The following is a 23160-nucleotide window of genomic DNA, read 5'->3' on the forward strand; positions in this document are numbered from 1 at the left end:
ATCAGAGAAAATAGAGAGCATGCATCTCTGAAAGGTTGCAGGCGCATTGCACAGCCCAAAAGGCATCCTTCTGTAAGCAAATACTCCAGATGGACATGTGAATGCTGATTTCTCTTGATCTTGGGGATCTACTGCAATTTGGTTGTAGCCTGAATAGCCATCCAAAAAGCAGTAATAATTATGACCTGCTAGTCTTTCTAGCATCTGGTCTATGAATGGTAAAGGAAAATGATCCTTTCTGGTGGCTGTATTGAGCCTTCTGTAATCAATACACATGCGCCACCCTGTAACTGTTCTTGTAGGAACCAGTTCATTTTTTTCATTATGAACAACTGTCATGCCTCCCTTTTTAGGGACAACTTGAACAGGACTCACCCAGGGGCTATCTGAAATAGGATAAATAATCCCAGCCTCCAGTAATTTAGTGACCTCTTTCTACACCACTTCCTTCATAGTTGGATTTAGCCGCCTCTGTGGTTGAACCACTGGCTTAGCATTGTCCTCCAATAAGATCTTGTGCATGCATCTAGCTGGGCTTATGCCCTTAAGGTCACTTATGGACCACCCAAGAGCTGTCTTGTGTGTCCTTAGCACTTGAATTAGTGCTTCCTCTTCCTGTGGATTTAAAGCAGAGCTTATGATCACTGGAAAAGTATCACCTTCTCCCAGAAATTCATATTTCAGGGATGGTGGTAATGGTTTGAGCTCGGGTTTAGGAGGTTTTTCCTCTTCCTAAGGAAATTTCAGAGACTCTTTCAATTCCTCTGAATCCTTTAGATCAGGTGGAACATCTTTAAAGATGTTTTCCAGCTCTGATTCGAGACTTTCAGCCATGTTGATCTCTTCTACCAAAGAGTCAATAAGATCAACTTTTATGCAGTCTTTTGGTGTGTCTGGGTGCTGCATGGCATTGACAGCATTCAACTTAAACTCATCTTCATTAACTCTCAGGGTGACTTCCCCCTTTTGGACATCAATGAGAGTTCGTCCAGTTGCTAGGAAAGGTCTTCCTAGAATGAGAGTAGCACTCTTGTGCTCCTCCATTTCCAGCATTATGAAGTCAGTGAGAAAGGCGAATGGCCCAACCCTGACAATCATGTCCTCAATCACGCCCGATGGGTATTTAATGGAGCCATCAACAAGTTGGAGACATATCCGGGTTGGTTTAACTTCTTCAGTTAAACCAAGCTTTCTGATAGTGGATGCAGGTATTAGGTTGATGCTTGCCCCAAGATTGCATAAAGCTGTCCTGGTGCAATTTCCCTCTAATGTACATGGTATTAGAAAGCTTCTGGGATCTTTAAGCTTTTCAGGAAAGCTTTTCAGAATGCTGCACTGCATTCTTCAGTGAGGAAAACTCTTTCAGTTTCTCCCCAATCCTTCTTATGACCCAAAATCTCTTTCATGAACTTGGCATAAGAAGGTATTTGCTCAAGTGTCTCTGCAAACGAAATTTTAATTTCAAGAGTCCTGAGATAATCTGCAAAGTGAGCAAATTGCTTATCCTGCTGCTCTTGGCGGAGTTTTTGAGGATAAGGTATCTTGGCTTTATATTCCTCAACCTTGGTTGCTGTAGGTTTATTTCCTACAGAAGTGGTTGAAGAAGCCTTTTTAGAGGGGTTCTCATCAGTACTTGTGTGTGTCTGATCCCTCACTGGCATTTGAATGCCAGGGTTGGAAGCTGGAGTAATGTTAGATGCCAACTCCTCAGCTGTTCCTGGCGTCTGAACGCCAGAACTGTGCTTCTTTTGGGCGTTCAACGCCAGTTCCTTGCTTGTTTCTGGCGTTGAACGCCAGTCCTGAGCATGGTCTGGGCGTTCAGTGCCAGCCTTCCACCAAATTTCTGGCGTTTTACTGCCAGAATTATTTTTTCCTGGGCTCTTACTGTCCTCAGATGGATTTTGGGTGGTTTGCTCAATTCTTAGCTTCCTGCTGCCTTGAGGTGGGGTATTTAATGTTTTCCCACTTCTTAATTGAACTGCTTGGCATTCTTCTGTTATTTGTTTTGAAAGCTGCTGTTTTGTTTGCATCAATTGTTCTTCCATATTTATATTAGCCATCCTTGTCTCTTGTAGTCTATCTTTGAATTCGGCTAACTGTTGTGTTAGAAAGTCCAATTGCTGATTGAATTCAGCAGCCTGTTCTACAGGACTGAGTTCAGCAGTTACTGTTTTAGCCTCTTCTTTCATGGAAGGGTCACTGCTTAGGTACAGATGCTGATTTCTGGCAACTGTATCAATGAGCTCTTGAGCTTCTTCAATTGTCTTTCTCATGTGGATTGATCCACCAGCTGAGTAATCTAGAGAGATCTGAGCTCTTTCTGTAAGCCCATAATAGAAGATGTCTAACTGAACCCACTCTGAAAACATTTCAGAGGGGCATTTTCGTAGCATATCTCTCCCAGGCATCATAAAGAGATTTATTATCTCCTTGTTTAAAGCCTTGGATGTCCAGCCTTAGCTGTGTCATCCGTTTTGGAGGAAAGTATTGATTCAGGAATTTTTCTGTCAGCTGTTTCCATGTCCTTATGCTAGCCTTAGGTTGGTTATTTAACCACCTCTTGGCTTGGTCTTTTACAGCAAATAGAAACAGTAATAATCTGTAGACATCCTGATCTACTTACTTATCATGTACTGTGTCAGCAATTTGTAAAAACTGTGCCAAAAACTCTGTAGGTTCTTCCTGTGGAAGACCAGAATACTGGCAGCTTTGCTGCACCATGATAATAAGCTGAGGATTCAACTCAAAGCTACTGACTCCAATGGAGGGTATGCAGATACTACTCCCATATGAAGCAGTAGAGGGGTTAGCATATGACCCTAGAGTCCTTCTGGACTGTTCATTTCCACTTAGATCCATGATGGAGAAAGGGAGATGATGTAATAAAAAAAATTATTTATTTATTTATTTATTTATTTATTTCGAAAATAAAATAAATTAAAATAAAATAAATAAAAATGGGTGAAGATTTTCGAACAAATGAGGAGAGAAAAAGTGGTTAGGAAGTTTTGAAAAGGATATGATGATTTTTGAAAAAGGTTTTAAATTTTAAAATAAAAATCTGAATTTTAAAGGTAAATTTCAAAAATTTGCTTTAAAATAGAGAGAAAAGATATTTTTGAATTCAAAGAGGAGAGAGAAAAACAATAAGATAGCACAAGATTTAAAATTTTTAGATCTAATGCTCCTTGTTTTCGAAAATTTTGGAGGGAAATCACCAAGGAACACCAAACTTAAAAATTTTAAGATCAAGATAAAAGGAAAACTCAAGAACACTTTGAAGATTCACAAGAACACAATAACATAAAGAAAGAACACCAAACTTAAAATTTTTAGAAAACCAAAATAAGATTTTTCAAAAACCAAAGAAAACTCAACAAGAAAACACCAAACTTAAAGTTTGGCACAAGATTTAATGTAAAAATTATTTTTGAAAAAGAATTTTAAAAAGAAGGTACCCAATTTACGAAGAACACAGACCAACGCTCTAGCCAAATGGGCAGTAAATGTAACACTTGTTTTGAAAAATATTTTTAATAACTAAGAAAATAAAATTTTTGAAAAATTAAAAAAAAAAGGATTTTAAAAAGAAAATTTTAACCAAGAACAATATTAGGAAACTCTAAACCAAAAAGAAAATTTTTTCCTAATCTAAGCAACAAAATAAACCGCCAGTTGTTCAAACTCAAACAATCCCCGGCAACGGCGCCAAAAACTTGGTGCACGAAATTTACGCCCAGCACTCGCGAGTTTGAAGCTTATCACAGTCATTCAATCCCTGAATCCTACTCGGAATACCACAGACAAGGTTTAGACTTTCCGGATTCTCTTGAATGCTGCCATCAATCTAGCTTATACCACGAAGATTCTGATTAAGAGATCCAAAAGATATTCATTCATTCTACGGTGAACGGGAGTGGTTGTCAGGCACGCGTTCGTGGGGGAATGATGATGATTGTCACGTTCATCACATTCATGTTGAAGTGCGAATGGATATCTTAGATAGGAACACACATGTTTGAATAGAAAACAGAAATACTTGCATTAATTCATCAGGACACAGTAGAGCTCCTCACCCCCAGCAATGGATTTTAGAGACTCATGCCGTCAAAGAGTACAAAATTCAGATCTAAAATGTCATGAGATACAAAATAAATCTCTAAAAGTTGTTTAAATACTAAACTAGTAATCTATGTTTACAGAAAATGAGTAGACTATGATAGATAGTGCAGAAATCAACTTCTGGGGCCCACTTGGTGTGTGCTGGGGCTGAGACTAAAGCTTCTCACGTGCCTGAGCTATTTTGGGCGTTCAACGCCAGGCTGTAACCTGTTTCTGGCGTTGAACTCCAACTTGTAACGTGTTTCTGGCGCTAGACGCCAGACTACAACATGGAACTGGCGTTGAACGCTAGTTTACGTCTTCTATCCTTGAGCAAAGTATGGACTATTATATATTTCTGGAAAGCCCTGGATGTCTACTTTCCAACGTAATTGGAAGCGCGTCAATTGGACTCTTGTAGCTCCAGAAATTCTATTCCGAGTGCAGAGAGGTCAGGATCCAACAGCATTAGCAGTCCTTTTTCAGCCTGAATCAGATTTTTGCTCAGCTCCCTCAATTTCATCCAAAAAATACCTGAAATTACAGAAAAACACACAAACTCATAGTAAAGTCCAGAAATATGATTTTTTCCTAGAAACTAATGAAAATAAACTAAAAACTAACTGAAACATAATAAAAACTATATGAAATTAACCCCAAAAAGCATATAAAATATCCGCTCATCACACGCCAAACCCTGGGCGTGTCACATTAGTTCAACTTTCCAAAGAGATAGATCAAGCACATAGCATTGGCGTGGCACGCCAAACCTTGGGCGTGCCACTTGGGCTCGAAGGTGTGGCACGCCAGGTTATCCAAGTCATTAAAAGGCCTGGGCGTGCCACTTGGGCTCAAAGGCGTGGCACGCCAAGGTGGTCAGTGAAGGGAGGCATGCCACTTGAGGATTGGGTGGGAACGCCAAGGCAGAATCAGAGCAAGGCGTGGCACGCCACTGAAGCGCCAATCACACGCCAGCTGTGAGATCAAGTTTTTTGAGTTTTTTCCCTCCAAAATGTAATTTTGCTTTCACTTTTGTATTTTTCTTTATTTGCTATTGCTAGGAGTAGTATATATACCCCTTGGAAGTACTGAAGAGGGGTGAAGCAGTTGAGCTATTAGTTGAAGCATAGTTAGATTCACTTTTTCCATCTTTTACTTTTTCTTTTTCTTAAGCTATGAGTAGCTAAATTCCTTCTCATTGAGAGAGGGAACTCTGTTGTACTTGATGGGTTAATGATAGTAAATTTCTTCTTCTCTTCATCTTCTCTTTGATTTGCTAGAAGGAATTTCATTCTTCATGCTAGTGTTTAATCACCTTGGAAAAGGGGTTGAATGCAAAATGGGTTTCATGGGAACCTTGGAAAAGGAAACATGAAATCATGCTAGAAATCCCTTCTCACACTTGAGTAGGATCTGGGTTTTGGTGTTTGGATATGGTGACATAAAATTCTCCCTCTACTTGGACCTATGATAATGTGTGGTATAATCAGGGACCAAGCATATCTCTCTTCATGAGCAATTAGACCAAGGAATTGGCTATTAATCAAGATCTGAGAGATTTAGTCACCAAGGGATTGGGGCTCAATCAATCATGATTGCCAAGAGGTCAATGAGTTGCATGATTGAAGAGGATATGAGCTGGATTTAATCCAAAGAGACAACATCTCCTGATCTCAATGAATTCCCTTATTCTTATCTTCCACTTTCTTTATAGCTTTCTTTACATTCTGTAATTCCCCCATTCCCATTTACTATTAAGTCATTTAAGTTTTTGCTCTTTATTTTTGTTTCCATTTTTAATTCTGCTATTTATTGCTTTCCTTTACTTTTGAGTCATTTATATTTCTGCACATTTATAATTCTGCAATCACAATCTATTTTGTTTTGCTTGACTAATTCACCAATTGATTAAAGTTGCTCAAATATATCAATCTCTGTGGATACGATCCCACTCCACTATGGGTTATTACTTGATGATAATTTTGGTGCGCTTGCCAAAAGAACGGATTCACAAATTTTATAATGGGGTGTGAATTCCGGTCATCACCCGTCCAAGTGGTCCCCAAGAAAGGAGGGATCAATGTAATGCCCAATGAAAGGAATGAACTCATCCCTACAAGAACTGTCACGGAATGGAGAATGTGTATTGATTACAGAAAACTTAATGAGGCCACAAGAAAAGACCACTTCCCACTTCCCTTCATGGACCAAATGCTGGAAAGACATGCAGGGCATGCATACTACTGCATCTTGGATGGCTACTCAGGCTACAACCAGATAGTAGTTGACCCAAAAGATCAAGAGAAAATACCTTTCACTTGTCCATATGGGGTCTTTGCTTATAGACGCATGCCCTTTGGATTGTGTAATGCACCTGCCACTTTTCAAAGATGCATGTTGTCTATCTTTTCAGTCAAGATTAAAAAATTCATTGAAGTTTTTATGGATGACTTTTCAATATTTGGGGATTCCTTCACAAATTGCTTGCATCACCTTGCCTTCGTGCTAAAAAGATATCAAGAGACTAACCTAGTCTTAAATTGGGAGAAATGCCATTTTATGGTAACAGAAGGGATAGTCCTTGGCCACAAAATCTCTAATAAAGGCATAGAGGTGGACAGAGCTAAGGTGGAAGTAATTGAGAAATTACCTCCACCTAGTAATGTCAAAGCAATTAGGAGTTTCTTGGGACATGCTGCATTCTACAAAAGGTTTATTAGAGATTTTTCAAAAATTGCCAAAACTTTGAGTAACTTACTTGTCTCTGATGCACCTTTTGTGTTTGATCAAGAATGCCTGCTGGCTTTTGAAAATCTAAAAAAAAACTTTCCTCAGCACCTATCATTGCCCCACCTAACTGGGATTTACCTTTCGAGCTGATGTGTGATGTATCAGATTTTGCTATTGGGGCAGTGTTAAGACAAAGGAAAGACAATTTGGTGCATGTTATATACTATGCCAGCAAGCTCCTCAATGAAACCCAAAGGAATTACACCACTACTGAAAAGGAATTACTGGCAATAATGTTTGCATTTGATAAATTTCGATCATATCTCATTGGCTCTAAAGTGATTATTTTTACTGATCATGCAGCACTAAAATACCTACTTACCAAGCAAGAATCAAAACCAAGATTGATAAGGTGGATCTTATTGCTGCAGGAGTTCAACATAGAGATTAAAGACAAGAAAGGAGTAGAGAACAAAGTAGCAGATCACTTGTCAAGAATTCCTTGTGAAGAAGGTAACACTCACAACCCGAGTGTGAATGAGTCTTTTTCGGATGAACAATTAATGTTGGTTCACAAGGCACCCTGGTTCGCGGATATTGCCAATTTTAAAGCCACTGGGGAAGTGCCTTCGGAGATCAACAAGCATCAGAAGCGAAAGCTCATTAATGATGCCAAGTATTTCATCTGGGATGAACCATACCTTTTCAAAAAATGTTCAGATGGAACAGTTAGAAGATGCATCTCAGAGGAAAAAGGACAGGAAGACTTATGGAATTGTCATGGTTCTTGCTATGGAGGACACTTTGGAGGAGAAAGGACTGCAGCCAAAGTGTTGCAGTGTGGATTCTTTTGGCCCACTATCTTCAAGGATGCAAAAAAACTAGTGAAGAGTTTTAATGAATGCCAGAGAGCTTGAAACTTGCCCAAAAGAAATGAGATGCCACAACACTTCATCCTAGAACTTAAACTATTTGACGTATGGAGATTGATTTCATGGGACCATTCCCAACCTCATACTCAAACAAGTATATTTTGGTGGCAGTAGACTATGTATCCAAGTGGGTAGAGGCCATTGTAACTCCAACAAACGATAACAAAGTAGTGATGAACTTTCTCAGGAAGAATATCTTCAGCCGGTTTGGAGTTTCCAGAGCTCTAATCAGTGATGGAGGAAGCCATTTTTGTAACAGATGGCTAGAGACTCTCCTCTTGAGATATGGAGTCAAGCATAAGATTGCCACACCTTATCACCCCCAAACAAGTGGGTAAACAGATATATCCAACATAGAACTCAAAAGAATTCTTGAAAAGACTATGGGAACTTCAAGAAAAGACTGGTCAAGAAGTTAGATAATGCTCTTTTGGCATATAGGACAACCTTCAAGACACCCATTGGAATGTCTCTATTCCAATTGGTGTATGAAAAGGCTTGTTATCTACCAGTGGAGCTAGATCACAAAGCATTTTGGGCTCTCAAGCTACTGAACTTTGACAACAATACTGCTGGTGAAAGAAGGATCCTACAACTACAGGAATTGGAAGAATTCAGGTCCCAAACCTATGAAAGTGCCAAAATTTATAAGGAAAGGGCAAAGAAAAAGCATGACCTCAATTTGGCACCAAGGAACTTTGAAGAGGGACAGAGAGTAGTCCTCTACAACTCCAAGCTGAAGCTTTTTCCTGGAAAGCTAAAGTCAAGGTGGTCAGGACCCTTTCTTGTCACCAAGGTCTCACCTTATGGACACATAGACATTATGAAAGAATGTTCACAGGAAATCTTTACTGTGAATGGAAAAAGACTCAAACACTATCTGGGCAATATGGGAGAAAGCCCCAAGATAAAGTACAAGCTCCACTGATGAGATAACTATCAAGATAGTGTCATTAAAAGAGTGCTTGTTAGGAGGCAACCCAACCAGAGGTAACTTCTTTTTCTTAAGCTGTTTCAATAAAAGAGTTAAATAGATTTCTCTGTGTTGCAAGGAGCTAAGTTTGGTTTTGCACACCAAAAAATTCAAGGGTGAATGTGGGATGCTAAGTTTGGTGTTCCACTAAAGATTTCATTAAGAATACATTGCAACCCTCAACGTGATCAGTCACTAGCTCCAAATAATCAGAGAGACTACTTAAGAACTGTTTAATTTCTAGATTCATAGTTTATTTTCTTAATAAAAGCACTTGAAGTTTCTGCATGTACTCAATTTGCTACATAAGGCAAGGAACTATGTTTGGTGTCACACACCAATTTAAGTTCAGAAGCCTACAAACATACATACATGCTAACACTCTCTCAAGTGCTTGGGAAGCAAGTAACTTTTAATATCATTACAGAATGTCATTCAGCTTCTTGGAAGGACTGTGCATCATCATCAAGAAGAATGCTAAAGTTAAGGAGGATGATAAAAAATTAAGCAAAAAGATACCAAGAGGTTGTGTTGTTACTTAACTATTTCTACTTTGAAGTATTTTAATTGGAAGTTTGAATGTGCCCGTGTTGACTAGCTTACCTTCATTTGAATTCTGTTGTTTGCTTCTTTAATTGTCATTTAAGTGTTCTAGTCTAAGTGCCTATCTCACTTTCACCTTGCTTCAATACATGTCTTGTTCCCTTTGCTTTTGATTGAATAAAAGAAAATGTTTGACACAGAAAGAGTAATTGTCCAAGTTGGTAGGAAATAGAAAAAGGTTAAATGGTGGTACATGTTTGATTGTTTAGCTAGTTCACTAATAAAGATGAAAAGTAGAATGTCCCTTTTAAGCATGAACTGAGCTGCTGTATGTGAAACCTTAGTGAATAAAGCTCCTTGAAAGAAAGAAAGAACAAGAAAGAAGAAAAGAAACAAAGAATAAATTAGGCACCAATAGCTTGAACTTTAAGACACATGCCTGTGATGTTTTTGTACTAGGATCTGCTTGGATGATTAGGTTCTAAGGAGTGTTTTAACACTTGGTAACTTGGGTTAACTAACCTGGGATTATCAACAAAAAGTCCACTATCACGAGCAACCTAGTTACAAGGCATTTAGTGACCCAAAGAGGTGCTGGGCATCAATGTCTTTAGGATGAATTGTGAGCCAAGTGCTTGTAGTGTGTATGTGTAGAGGAGAGGCTTGAGTTAGTAAGTCTGAGGGGTGCTTCATCACCCAACACCTTAAGCCATCTGGGTCGGGAGTGTGGACTGAAAACTTAGCTAAAAGGCTGCCTCAACATAGAACACTGAGCTGCAAATAAAGAATAAGTTTCTAAGCAAAAGAAAAACAAAAATCAAACACCAAGGATCAATGAATAACAAGGCTCCATAGTAGCAGCTTAGTTAGCACTTAGAAGGACATCTCAAACCTGGAAACTAATAAAAGTTGAGCTGCAAATATATCCTGCATAAAATCCCATGAACAAGATTTATTGCTTCCCAATAAGGACTTATATTCCTCTCTGTTTTTATTCATTCATCTTATGTTTTACTGCTTGCTTGGAGACAAGCAAGATTTAAGTTTGGTGTTGTGATGTCAAGGCATCTTAGGCTAGTTTCAGAAGCCCTTTTCATTTGTTTTCATTAGGTTTCATGCACATTCTTGGGCAAAAATTAAGTAATTAGATGAGAATTTCATGCATGTCTTGATTCAATCAAATATTGTTAACTATGTGTATTTTCATGAGATTTATGCAAGATTTGTTTAATGATATAAATGATGCAAAATCTTGTGATTTTAGCGAGGCTTTGATAAATGTGATTGGTTGATTATAGGTGAAGAGCACCAAGGAAGAAGCAGAGGAAAGAGCAGAAGAAGCAACGTTGGTGGCCAAAGCTGGCTCACCATCGTTGCTGGCAATGTTCTTGCAAAAGGGGGTGCAACGTTGGAGGGAACGTTGGCTCACCAATGCTACCTCCAATGTCTTTAATAAGACTCAAAGTTAGAGCTGAGAAAATTACCTTGTGTGCGTACGCACAAGGCAGTGTGCGTAACACAAGTATGCAACGTTGAAGGTAACGTTGGTGAACCAAGGTTGAATCCAACGCCTGCGATAAAAATTTCAAATGTGGATCGACGCGTACGCGTGAACGTGAATTTTAACCAACCTCGTGAACACGTGAGCAACGCATATGCGTAAAATGCTGTTTTGACGCGTACGCGTGGGCGACGCGCACGCGTGGCTGAATGAACGTTGGTGCACCAATGTTTATTCAAACGTTAGTGGCAATGCTCAATCCATTTTCACACAACGTTTGAACCAACGTTTTCCTATAAACGTTGATCACCAACGTTGATACCAGCTTTATTATAATTAGGCACCATGCAGAGTATGAACGTTAGTTTGCCAACGTCCCTCCTCAACGTCATTGAAAGCCACTTTAACTTGCTTCAACAAAGGCCAAAGGCGCATATGCAAGACTTAAAGACTGAATGAAGAAAGTGTATAAATAGAAGAGAGTTTGAGTTAGAAGGGGATCGGGAACCTGGGGATCAAGGATTGTAAACACTCTCTGTAAACTCAGTTTACTTTTGCAATGCACTTTTCAATTTCAATTTCCATTCCCAGAGCTATGAACAACTAAACCCCTCTTCATTGGGTTAGGGAGCTCTATTGTAATTCAATGGCTCAATAATAGTTTTCATTTTTCTTCCTCTTTCTTTTCTCCTGATTTACTTGAAAGCTTTCGATCTCTATCCAATTGAACAATTATCTCGAAAGAGAAATTGTTCATACTTGGATTTTCTCGGAACCTTGAAAGAGGAATGATGAAATCATGCTAGAAATTCCTTCTCATATTAGACTGGGTTAGGGGTTGGATGGATATAGTGACATGCAAGGTTCTAAGAACCGGATCGGTCATCAAACCGCTCTAGTTATTGGTTCACTGGTTCAACCGGTCTAACCGTAGTTCAACCAAAGAAACTGTTTTAAAAATAAAATAATAAATAAATTATAAATAAACGTCCTAAAATATAATTATAGTCTGATATATATTTTAAAATATCTTCCAAACTTATACCATGAAACTCGGCCAAATAATCTCTATGACCTAAGAGCAATTAAGAAATCACTAGGAGACCAACAATAACAAACCAACCAATTATAGCAGTTCATAACCCCCGATGCAACATATTAGAGCCAGTGAAATGGTTACCTTTTATTTTTTACCCCGTTATGCTTGTAAAGAATACGGTAGTATGGTACATTACATTAATAACAACATCATGGAACCCAAAGTTCCTACGTGAATTCTTTATGACCACCAACCAACAATTTAACAAGAACAACAATAGAGAGCCTCATATCTCACTAAATGGGATCCATTACATAGATCAAATAACAACATTACATCCTATATGTACTTAGCATATTTAACATAGCCCTGAAATTTAAAGAGAAAAGTAGCACTATAAGATTAATATTAAGACTCGAATGAATAACTTCAAAAACCATTTTTCATGTGATATGTAACTCAAAGATATGTGAAGCTCAAAACAATATCTAAAATTATTTCATAAAACACAATCTCTGAAATTAAGAAACTCTTTATTTGGGCAAAGGAAACCTAACCACAGCAGGTGCAGCTTGAATTGCTGAATCAAAAACTTCATGTAACGTTTGCTCACTTTTCCCAAAATACTGGGTAACAATTTTAGGTCCATTTATTTGGAAAAAATTTACCCCAACATCATGAGCACATAATTGAGCCAAGGAAGTCTTCCTTGTATTATGTGGACCATGTAGAAGGACTCCTCTTCTGATACATAAACCAAATCATGAAGACAATCACCATCTAAGCAGAATTAAGTCATAAAATAGTGAAGCACAAACACAAACACACACAAAACAATAGCAATTCAATTTCCAGCAGCACATCACTTTACAAAACAATCACAAAACACAAAACATCAGCACAACAACAGCATAACAGAAAACAGTAAAGTAAAACACAACACAGCAAAATCAGCAAAACATCAGTAATCATCATCAATAATAAAAAGACATTCAATAATTAATTATCATAAGACCTTCAATAACCAGCAAAATCACCACACACAAAACAGGAACAGAACAGAACAGAACCAGAGCTCATCAGTAATCAAATAATCATTCAAAAAAATTAACATAAAACAATCAAATAATCAGTAATCAAAGAAGAGAGCAGAGGTTGGAGACTTTTACAGCGGCACGAGAGAGCAGCCCGGCGTGCGACAGACGACGGCAGTGGCTCGACGGACAGACGAACAACGACTGAGTCTAGGGTTTTAACCTTTTCTTTGGCTGAGAGGACTTAAGTTTTGGAGAGTGGAGAAGGAGAGAAGGGGGCAAGGGGCTCTCAGCGCTACCGAAGCTTTGTTTATTTTTTCTGGGTTGTAAACGAAACGGCAATGAGATGACGGCGAGCTGCTCCAAGGCTTGAATAGAGAAGCCAGGGATGGGGATTACGTGCTGCCCTAGAATAGAGGTCCTGGGTTTTGGCTCGGGATATGGGGAAAGAGGAACCCAGGAGGCGCCGACAACCACGCACGGCGGTAGTAGAATTATTGACGAGGAGGCTAGGGTTTTGGTTTGTCAGTATTGTGAACTTTGCTTCAGAAGGGGATGAGAGAGGGGTGTTGGGGAAATGGGGTGACCGGGTGAGAGTGATGCATTGGTTTTCCTTTTTTTCTTTTTTTCCAAAAAACTCCAAATGGCGTCGTTTTTAAGGAATCGGTCAGTTTCTAGTTCGGCCCAACCGGCCGATTCAATGGTTTTTAAACGATTCATGACAGAGCGGTTATAGACAGCAGACCGGACCATTTTTTGTTGTCGGTTCCTAATTGAACCGGTTTAACCGATCGGTCCAGTCCGGTTTTGAAAACATTGGTGACATGTAATCCTACCAATACTTTGATCTAGAAAAATATGTGGTATAATCACTGATCGTACTTCATCTCTTCCCATGACAAATTAGATAAAGAAATTGGGCAATTGTTCAAGCTTAGAGAGATTGGATTGCCAAGTGATAAACCACTATTTTATGTTTTATATTGTGTTTAATTGAGTGGTTTTTATCAATTATTTACTTACTTATTCATATGATTTGCATGATTTTACAATTCCTTCCTAGTTAGGTTCTATGGTTGAAAACTTGGTTCCTAGAGATCTTTTGTTTGTGTATTTTAATTCTTCTTTATCCCATTCAATGCCGTGATCCGTATGTTAAGTGTTTCAGGCTTCATAGGGCAGGAATGACTTAGAGAATGGAGAGAAAGCTTGCAAAAGTTGAAGGAACACAAGAAACTAAGGAGATGACTAGCGAATACTGACGCGAGCGCATGGCTCACGCGAGCACGCAGAATGGAGAAATCGCAGTGACGTGAACGCATGCCTGACGCAAACGCGTAGAGTGGAGTCTGCACGAATGACGTGAACAAGTTGACGACGCGCTCGCGTGACAAGGAAAATAGTTGAATGACGCGAACGCATGGATGACGCGTACGCGTGACCTGCGCGATCTGCAGAAATAACAGAATACACTGAGGACGATTTCGGGCCGCATTTTAACCCAGTTTTCGGCCCAGAAACACAGAATAAAGCCAGGAAACATGCAGAGACTCAACACGCATCAATACACATTGAGATACATTGATATTAGGATTACTTTTAGTTTTAGATCTGAATATAGATTCACTTTACATATAGTTTATGCTTTTGCTTTGGATTTTGGATGTTGAAGAATCATTACCTCCGTTGAATTTACTACTTTAGTTTGTTTCCTTATTCGTTTACTCTTTTCAGTTGATCATTGACACTATTCAGATAAGTATGTTGCATTTTGGATTTATTAATATATAGAGTTACCTTTACTTTTAATTAATTATTAATTCTCTATTTTATTTTATTTAATTTATTATGCCTTCATATATTTTTATGAGTATTATATCCATGTCAATGGAGTAGTTTTTCTACTTGACATGGGGTGATTAAGAGGAGACACTTGAGTTGGAAGGCTTAAGTGTCGGTTAAATTTAACGTTGTTGGCTAGTTCTGTATTTACTAACGCTAGACCTTCCTAAGGGAGAGGACTAGGATTTGTGAAAAAGGGTTAGCTTAATCACTTGACTTTCCTTTATTTAGTATGGGTTAACTAAGTGAAAACAATAACCTTTTTAATACTACACTTAAGAGACCCCAATAAGGATAGAACTTCCAATTAATCATACCCCTAGTAAAGGCTTTTTATTTAGAATATCCATAATTATTCTTAGTTTATTTTTATTGCTCTAATTTATAATTATTCAATTGCTCATCATTATTCAACTCTCAAAACTTTCGGAAAATTCCTAGTTACTAAAATAGCACCCTTTCCTGCAACTCGTTGGGAGACGACCTGGGACTCATACTCCCAGTATTTTTATTCTTAATTTTTGTGACATCCTTTTTAAATTGGTGAGGCAGATTTTAGCTGGTTAAGGGCTATACTTGCAACGCTGTTCTCTTATTAAAATTCTCTTAATTAGTCTAACTTCTGCCACGCACTAGTTTTTGGCGCCGTTGCCGGGGAGTTGCAATAGTGTGCTAGATTATTAATTAGTGTACATATTATTATTTTTATTTTCATATTTTATTTTTATTTTGTTACCATGAGCTATATGTCTTTCTCATTGAATGACGCGTTCACTTCCTGATCCGAGCTTAGCCGCTTTTGATCCTGAAATTTAAAGAACTCTTTCACGTATTAGGCGAGCTCGACGTCGGTTAGCCTCTGAGGGTGGTGAAGTGATTGTTATCAATTCACCAGTCTCATCTGAGGGTAAATCTGAACCACCATCTGAGAGCGAGACAAGCTCCTTTACTACTAATTCAGTTGATTCACGTGTAGGTAACATGGCAGTACCTAAGAGAATTACTCTCCAGGAGGCAGGAGCCCCAGATTTCACCCTGCAACCGTATCAAGTGCGTCATCCAAATCTGGCTGCAGATTTTGAACTGAAGGCTGCACTAATCAACTTGATGCATAAATTTCATGGCTTACCTGCTCAAGAGCTTATCAAGCACCTTAGGGATTTCCAGACAGCCTGTTATACTGTTAGGCGTCATGGTGCAGATAAAACCTCTATTCTATTAACCGCCTTCCCGTTTTCTCATGAGGGAAAGGCGAGGGAATGGTACTACACTCAACTTGAAGTGACTGTTACTAACTGGGATACGCTTAGAAGAGAATTCTTGGAAAAATACTTTCCAACTGAAGTTACTGATAGATTGAGGAAAAAGATTTCAATGATTATTCAAGGCAAATCCGAGACTCTCTACGAATATTGGGAGCGCTTCAACAATCTCCTGGACGTATGCCCCCACCACATAATTGACAAGTTGGTGTTGATTAACTACTTCAGACAAGGCATGAAGCCTCAGGATAAGACCACATTGGATGGTGCGAGTAATGGTTCCCTAAAAAAGTACAAAACTACAAATGAAGCATGGCAACTGATAGCCGACCTGGCTGAGTCTGCTCGGAACCACAAGCATAGGAATAACCATCCCAAGGTTGTTGCCAAAGTTTCTTCTAGCAGTGAGACTACTGCTCTTACACAGAGTATATGTGAAATGACCAACCAACTAAAACAGATGCAGTTAAATCAACAACAAGCACATAAAGCTCAGCCTCCACAACCACAATAAAGCCAACAGTTGGTTCCACAAACAGTATGTATGATCTGTGCTGATTATAGTCATTATACTAATGAATGTCTACAGCTCCAATAGGAAGACAACACTGTGGCAGCCACTCATAACTTCTATGACCGTCCAAATCAAGGATACAATCAACAAGGTGGCAACTACAACCAAGGTGGAAACTATAACCAAGGATGGCAAGACAACTCCAACCAAGGTTGGAGGGACAACTATAACAGAGGAGGCAGAGATAACAATGGAAACCAAAGGTGGAATAACAATAACAGGCAGCAGAATCAGAATCAACCTTACAGAGCACTTCACTTAAGACAGTCACAAAGACCCCAACATAACCAACAACAAGTCCCCCAGAACACCTATCCTAATTCCTCATCAAATGATGACATGCTTTGTTCTATTGCACAAGGACAACAAGATATACAAACACAGCTAAACTCTACTTTAAATGGTCTGAATGCCACTTTACAAGCTCTCACCTCCAGGATAGATTCATTACCTAATCCTCAACCTTTAAGCTCCAGTGAAATTCCTTCTCAACGCTTACCTAATCCCAAGGGTGGCATCAACGCCATTACTTTAAGGTCCAGAACCACACTGCAAGAGAGGAACCATGAGGAGCCAAGCCGACCAGAACACGCCCCAACTGAGAATGTAGTGAAAGTGGAAGATGCTGAAGAGGAAGAGGATGTTCAAGACATATTTGAGGAAGAAGCAGTTCAACCAAGGAACGGAGAACCAAAAGAAGCTGAAGCTGTATAGGACGCTATTCCTATCCCATTTCCACACTTTGCAAAGAAATCCAGAAAGCAGATGGAACTTGATCCCAAAATGGTAGAAATATTCAAAAATGTTGAGGTAACTGTTCCCCTTTTTGATGTCATTCAGCAGGTACCTAAATACGCAAAATTTCTAAAAGATTTGTGCATACATAAAGATAAAATTAATGAATTAAAAACTATTCCTTTAGGTAGTTCTTTATCTGCGTTAATGGGAGGTATACCTAAAAAATGTAATGATCCAAGTCCATGTATGGTTAACTGTACCATAGGAGGTGTAATATTTTCTGACTGCATGTGTGATTTAGGAGCGTGTGTTAGCATAAATGCATTGTCTGTATATGATACTTTAAGGCTCCCTCCCTTAAAAAGTCGGCAGCTCGTTTTGTGTTAGCAGATAAAAGCATTATTACAGTAGTTGGAGTTGCTGAAGATGTATTAGTGAGCATTAAGGGGCTCACATTTCCTATTGATTTCTATATCCTGGAAATGCCCCCTAATGACTCAGGAAGACCATTGTAACAACCCTGATTTTCGAGTACATGAGATCTTTTCTAAAAGTACGGATTTCTCCAGAAGATCAGTAAAGGGAACACCTCTGCTATATCATCAAGTATCTCAATCCTCATTATCATTATGTCATCCTTAAGTTAGAACCTCCTTTGAGGCAAGCTCGATAATGCAATCGCGAAGAACCTAGTTTTTGAACCGTATCGGTTGGCAGTTTTGATTCTGATTTTCGTAAATAGTCTCTGTTTGACGAACCGGACTCGATTCATGAGAGGAGAGAGATAATAGTATAATATTGTCAGTATATTAGTATTAGAAAATGCTTGAATGACATTATAAGGTTACCTGGTCTATTTTTGTTAAAAACAGAAAATTGGTTTAACCGGGTTTACGGTTTACTGGTGCAGCTTAGCACCAGCACTCTCTGATGAATTTAGCAATGCTAAGGCCTCATTATACATGTTCTATTCTCATAATAAATATGTTACTAGTGTCATTTATGCTAGTAGCTCAGAAAATAATTTTTAGAGATGTTTTTACGAGTGTTCCGATACACCTAGTTTTAGTAGTTGTACACCAGAGATATTTTAATATTATTTTAATCCACCTCCAAGCCAACCAATCACAACTCACCTTACACCCCCAAGACCTCAAAGGCTGTCTCATTTCATCATTTTGGCCGAAAATAACAAGAGAGAAAAGAGAGAAACTTTCATGAACACTTAATCTTCAAAGCTTGATTTCTTCTGAACTAAAACTCAAATCAAAACTCCGTTTTCACCAAAATGATCCTCTCTTCTTCCTCTACACAACCATGTGGTTTATCAAGGCTGGAAATAAGGTGAGATGGCTGTCTCCCTCCCATTTCAACTCGGTTTTCAAGGAAAACCATGCAAAACATGTGTTTTCTTGATGTTCTTCCTTAGGAATCATGCTTAACTTGACTTGAGGGCCAAGAAACGTGAATTTCCAGCAAGTCTAAGGTGAGATATCTCTTCCTAACATACTGAGTGAGATTTGGTCAGTTGAGAGTTTTTGGATTTAAAGTTGTTCTTGATGTGATTTAGGAGGAAAAAGTGCTTAAGGACCACCTGAAAGTTTAACCAAATTAGGAGCAGCAAAACCAGGTAGGGATTGGCGAATTTAATCTTGATTGATTGTGTCTGAGTTGTGTGATTATGATATGGTTTGGCTGTGCTTGAAATTGATTGTTTGTATGAGTAATTCTTGTTGAAATTTTGGTGAAAATTTGATGAAATTTGATGATATTCAACTTTGAATTTGTGTTCTTCATGGCTGCTGGAAAAACGAACCCTAGACCTTAAATTGGGGTTCAATTTGTGTTAAAATCATGTAGAAAATATGGGGTTTTAGTGGCTGCAATTTTATTTTGAATTATGGTAAAAATCGGTTGCTGAAAAGACTGAAAAACGGGTAAAAACAAAGAAAGAATCTGAAGAATATACGAAGAACACGAAGAACACTTTGAGTGTGGTGAAGAATAATGAAGAACACCTTTTAGATCTTAGAAAGGGCAAGGAAGTAAATATTTTGGTGTTTGAGGGGTTATTTTGTAATTTCTGAAAGTTAGGGTGATTAAAGTAGAAATATTAAAAGTTACTGGGGTAAAAAGTTAATTTTAAAGGTTAAAAGGTAAAGGCAAGGTAATTTTCGAAAGTGACCGGATAAATGTCGGGATTGCGGGCAGCCAACCGACACATGAGTTCATGGCCTGCGCTAGGGCTAGACATGCATCATTCTTGTCTACGCATCATTCTTTGTTGCATTCCTTTCTGTGTGTGATCTACTTCTTTATGTTTGTCTGCTTGTATGCCATTTCTGTGTTTTATTTTCTTGTATTCTTTTGTTTGTGTTCTGCTTTCTGTTGTCAACTACTTGTGATGTATTTTTGTGTGGTTGTTTATAACTGTTTTGTCTGTTATTACTTGTGAATTGATTTTAAATGATTCTTTCTATTATTCCAAACATTTTCAAAAAAAAAATATACACCACGCAAATTAACTACGTGTTTAACAATGAATCAGGCTCATATGATAAAAAAAATAGATAATAATTAGGAAGACAAATTGGTAGCGCTCAGTTTTCGGTATGATCTGGACATATTGAAAATTGGGTCGTTACAACCATCATCAATCATGCTTGGAAGACCATTCCTAAAGACTTCAAAGTTCAAGCTGGATGCATTCTCAGGAACTTACTCCTTTGAGATAGATGGCAGAATAGTGAGTTTCAGTTTAAACGAAGCTATGGAGCACCCTCCGGAAGATCATTCTATCTTCTAGTGCAACATTATTGATGAACTGTAGCTGAAGTTCACCAAGAAGAAATAGGAGAGAAGCACATGGAGCAAGGTCGAAGTGTGGGGACACCCTCTGAACATAATAAAGACCCTTTGCCATTATCTCTAGGCCCAAATGATCCAGAGCCTAGCCAAGAGCCTAAATTAGAATTGAAGCCCCTTCCTCCACACCTCAAGTATGCTTACCTTGAGGATAATCAAAAATTCCCAGTTATCATTGCAAGGGAACTCACCTCTCAACAAGAAGAACAACTGCTCAGTGTGCTGAGAAAACATAAGAAAGCAATTGGATGGAGCTTGGCGGATATAGTAGGCATCAGTCCCCATGTTTGTGAGCACAGAATATTCTTAGAAGAGGGAGCAAAGCCTATCCGTCAGCCTCAAAGAAGATTGAATCCCACCATCTTAGAAGTTGTCAAAAAAGAAGTAACCAGACTACTTGAAGCAGATATCATTTACCCCATCTCAGATAGTGAATGGGTCAGCCCAGTACAAGTGGTACCCAAGAAGTTTGGAGTCACAACAATAAAGAATGAGCACGGAGAGCTCCTGACAACTAGAGTGCAGAATTCATGGAGAGTTTGCATTGACTATAGGCGTCTCAACCAAGCCACTCGCAAGGATAATTACCCCTTGCCATTCATTGATCAAATGCTTGATCGCCTGTCAGGTAAATCCCATTATTGTTTTTTAGAAGGTTATACAGGATATTTTCAAATTCATATAGCTCCTGAAGATCAGGAGAAGACCACTTTTACATGTCCCTTTAGAACGTATGCTTATAAAAGAATGCCTTTTGGCTTGTGTAATGCACCTGCTACTTTCCAAAGATGCATGATGAGTATCTTTTCAGATCTTATTGAGAACTGCATAGAAGTTTTTATGGATGATTTTAGCGTATATGATGATTCATTTAGCCTTTCTTTGGATAGTTTATCTAGAGTATTAGACAGGTATGTTAGTACAAACCTTGTGTTGAATTTTGAGAAATGTCATTTTATAGTAAAACAAGGAATTGTACTAGGACATGTTGTGTCTAATACTGGTATTTCTGTAGATCCAGCAAAGGTAGATGTCATTTCTAGTTTACCTTACCCCTCTTCCGTGAGGGAAGTCCGTTCGTTCCTTGGCCATGCAGGTTTTTACAGGAGATTCATTAAGGACTTCAGTAAGGTAGCATTGCCTTTATCCAGATTGCTGCAGAAAGATATTGAGTTCGAGTTCAGTGAGGATTGTATGCAAGCATTTGATAAGCTAAAGATCGCCCTGACTCAAGCTCCAATTGTGAGAGGACCAGACTGGAGCCAGCCATTTAAAATTATATGTGATGATTCCAACCATGCAGTAGGAGTGGCGCTAGCTCAGCGCGAAGGTAAGGATCCTTTTGTAATTGCTTATGCGTCTATGACTTTAGATGCTGCTCAATCTAATAACACTACTACTGAAAAAGAGCTTCCTGCTATTGTTTTTGCTCTGGATAAATTCCGAGCCTATTTACTTGGTACTAAGGTAGTAGTGTACTCAGACCATGCAGCCCTAAATATTTATTGGCTAAAAAGGAGTCTAAACCAAGGCTAATACGTTGGATACTGCTGCTGCAAGAATTTGATTTAGAAATTAAGGATAGGAGTGATAACCAAAATTTAGTGGCAGACCACTTGAGTCGCCTTGAGCACATTAAGGATGACCCCACTCCTATAAATGATACTTTCCCATTCGATAGCTTACATGCAATATCTGAAGTAGTTCCTTGGTATACACCTGTAGCTAATTATCTAGTTAGCCATACTTTCCCTTCCAATTTCACTAAACATCAAAGGGACAAGCTGAAAAGCGAGTCTAAATATTATATATGGGATGACCCATATTTATGGAGGTGTGGTGCTGACCAGGTAATTAGGCGATGTATGCCTCGATCAGAATTCCAGTCCATTTTAGAGGCCTGCTACTCATCTGAGAGTGGAGGACATTTTGGCCCTCAAAGAATAGTTAGAAAAATTCTAAACTGTGGATTCTGGTGGCCTACTCCTTTTAAAGACGCTGCTGAATTTTGTAAATCTTGTTCCCCTTGCCATAGGTTTGGTAATATATCCAAGAGGGATGAGATGCCTCAACAAATTATGCTTTTCTGTGAAATTTTTGATGTTTGGGGCATTAACTTCATGGGTCCATTTCCAAATTCTAATGGTTACTTTTATATACTGTTAGCTGTAGATTATGTTTCTAAATGGGTGGAAGCAATTCCTACCCGTACTGATGATGCTAACACTGTTGTTTTCTTTGTTAGAAACCAAATTATTTGTCGCTTTGGATCACCACGAGCAATCGTGAGCGATCAAAGCACTCACTTTTGTAACAGGAGACTAACAGGATTACTAAAGAAGCATGGGATAGTTCACAAAGTAGCAACAGCTTACCATCCCCAGACCAATGGGCAAGCAGAAGTCTCTAACAGAGAAATTAAGCGTATTCTGGAAAAGATAGTAAAACCTCATAGAAAGGACTAGAGTGCCAGGCTACAAGATGCACTCTGGGCATATAGAACAGCATACAAGACACCCATTGGGATGAGCCCCTTCCACCTAGTATACGGAAAGGCTTGTCACCTTCCAGTAGAGGTGAAACACAAAGCTTTCTGGGCTGTGAGGGAGTGCAACATGAATTTTGAGGAAGCTGGTGCTGAAAGGAAGCTGCAACTAGCAGAACTGGAGAACCTTCGCCTAGAAGCGTATGACAACTCCAGGAGATACAAAGAAAAGATGAAGGCTGTCAATGACAAGCACATAAAAAGGAGAGAATTCAGACCAGGGGAGTTAGTTCATCTTTATAACTCCAGACTGAGGGTTATGCCAGGTAAACTGAGATCAAGATGGGAAGGTCCATATAGAGTAGAGAAGGCAGAGCCATACGGAGTTTTTCACCTACGTCATCCTTCTAGGTCCAAATTTCTAAAGGTCAATGGACATCGCCTGAAGCTTTATCATGGTGAGAAGATGAAGGACCACAAAGAACTAGAGGTCTTCCTCTTGGAAGACCCACCAACAGAAGCAGAATGAGTCTGAAGAGCG

At 38.8% G+C, this 23160-nt stretch overlaps 1 protein-coding gene across 1 annotated transcript; it reads left to right on the plus strand.

The window, feature by feature from the left end:
- LOC107646962 lies at positions 8230-10748 on the plus strand. Its single transcript, XM_016351103.1, has 2 exons — positions 8230-8616; positions 10578-10748. The coding sequence occupies exons 1-2, from the start codon at positions 8230-8232 to the stop codon at positions 10746-10748; spliced, it is 558 nt and encodes a 185-aa protein (XP_016206589.1).

This window comes from Arachis ipaensis, chromosome B06 (assembly GCF_000816755.2).
Source record: "Arachis ipaensis cultivar K30076 chromosome B06, Araip1.1, whole genome shotgun sequence".
Lineage (NCBI taxonomy): Eukaryota > Viridiplantae > Streptophyta > Magnoliopsida > Fabales > Fabaceae > Arachis > Arachis ipaensis.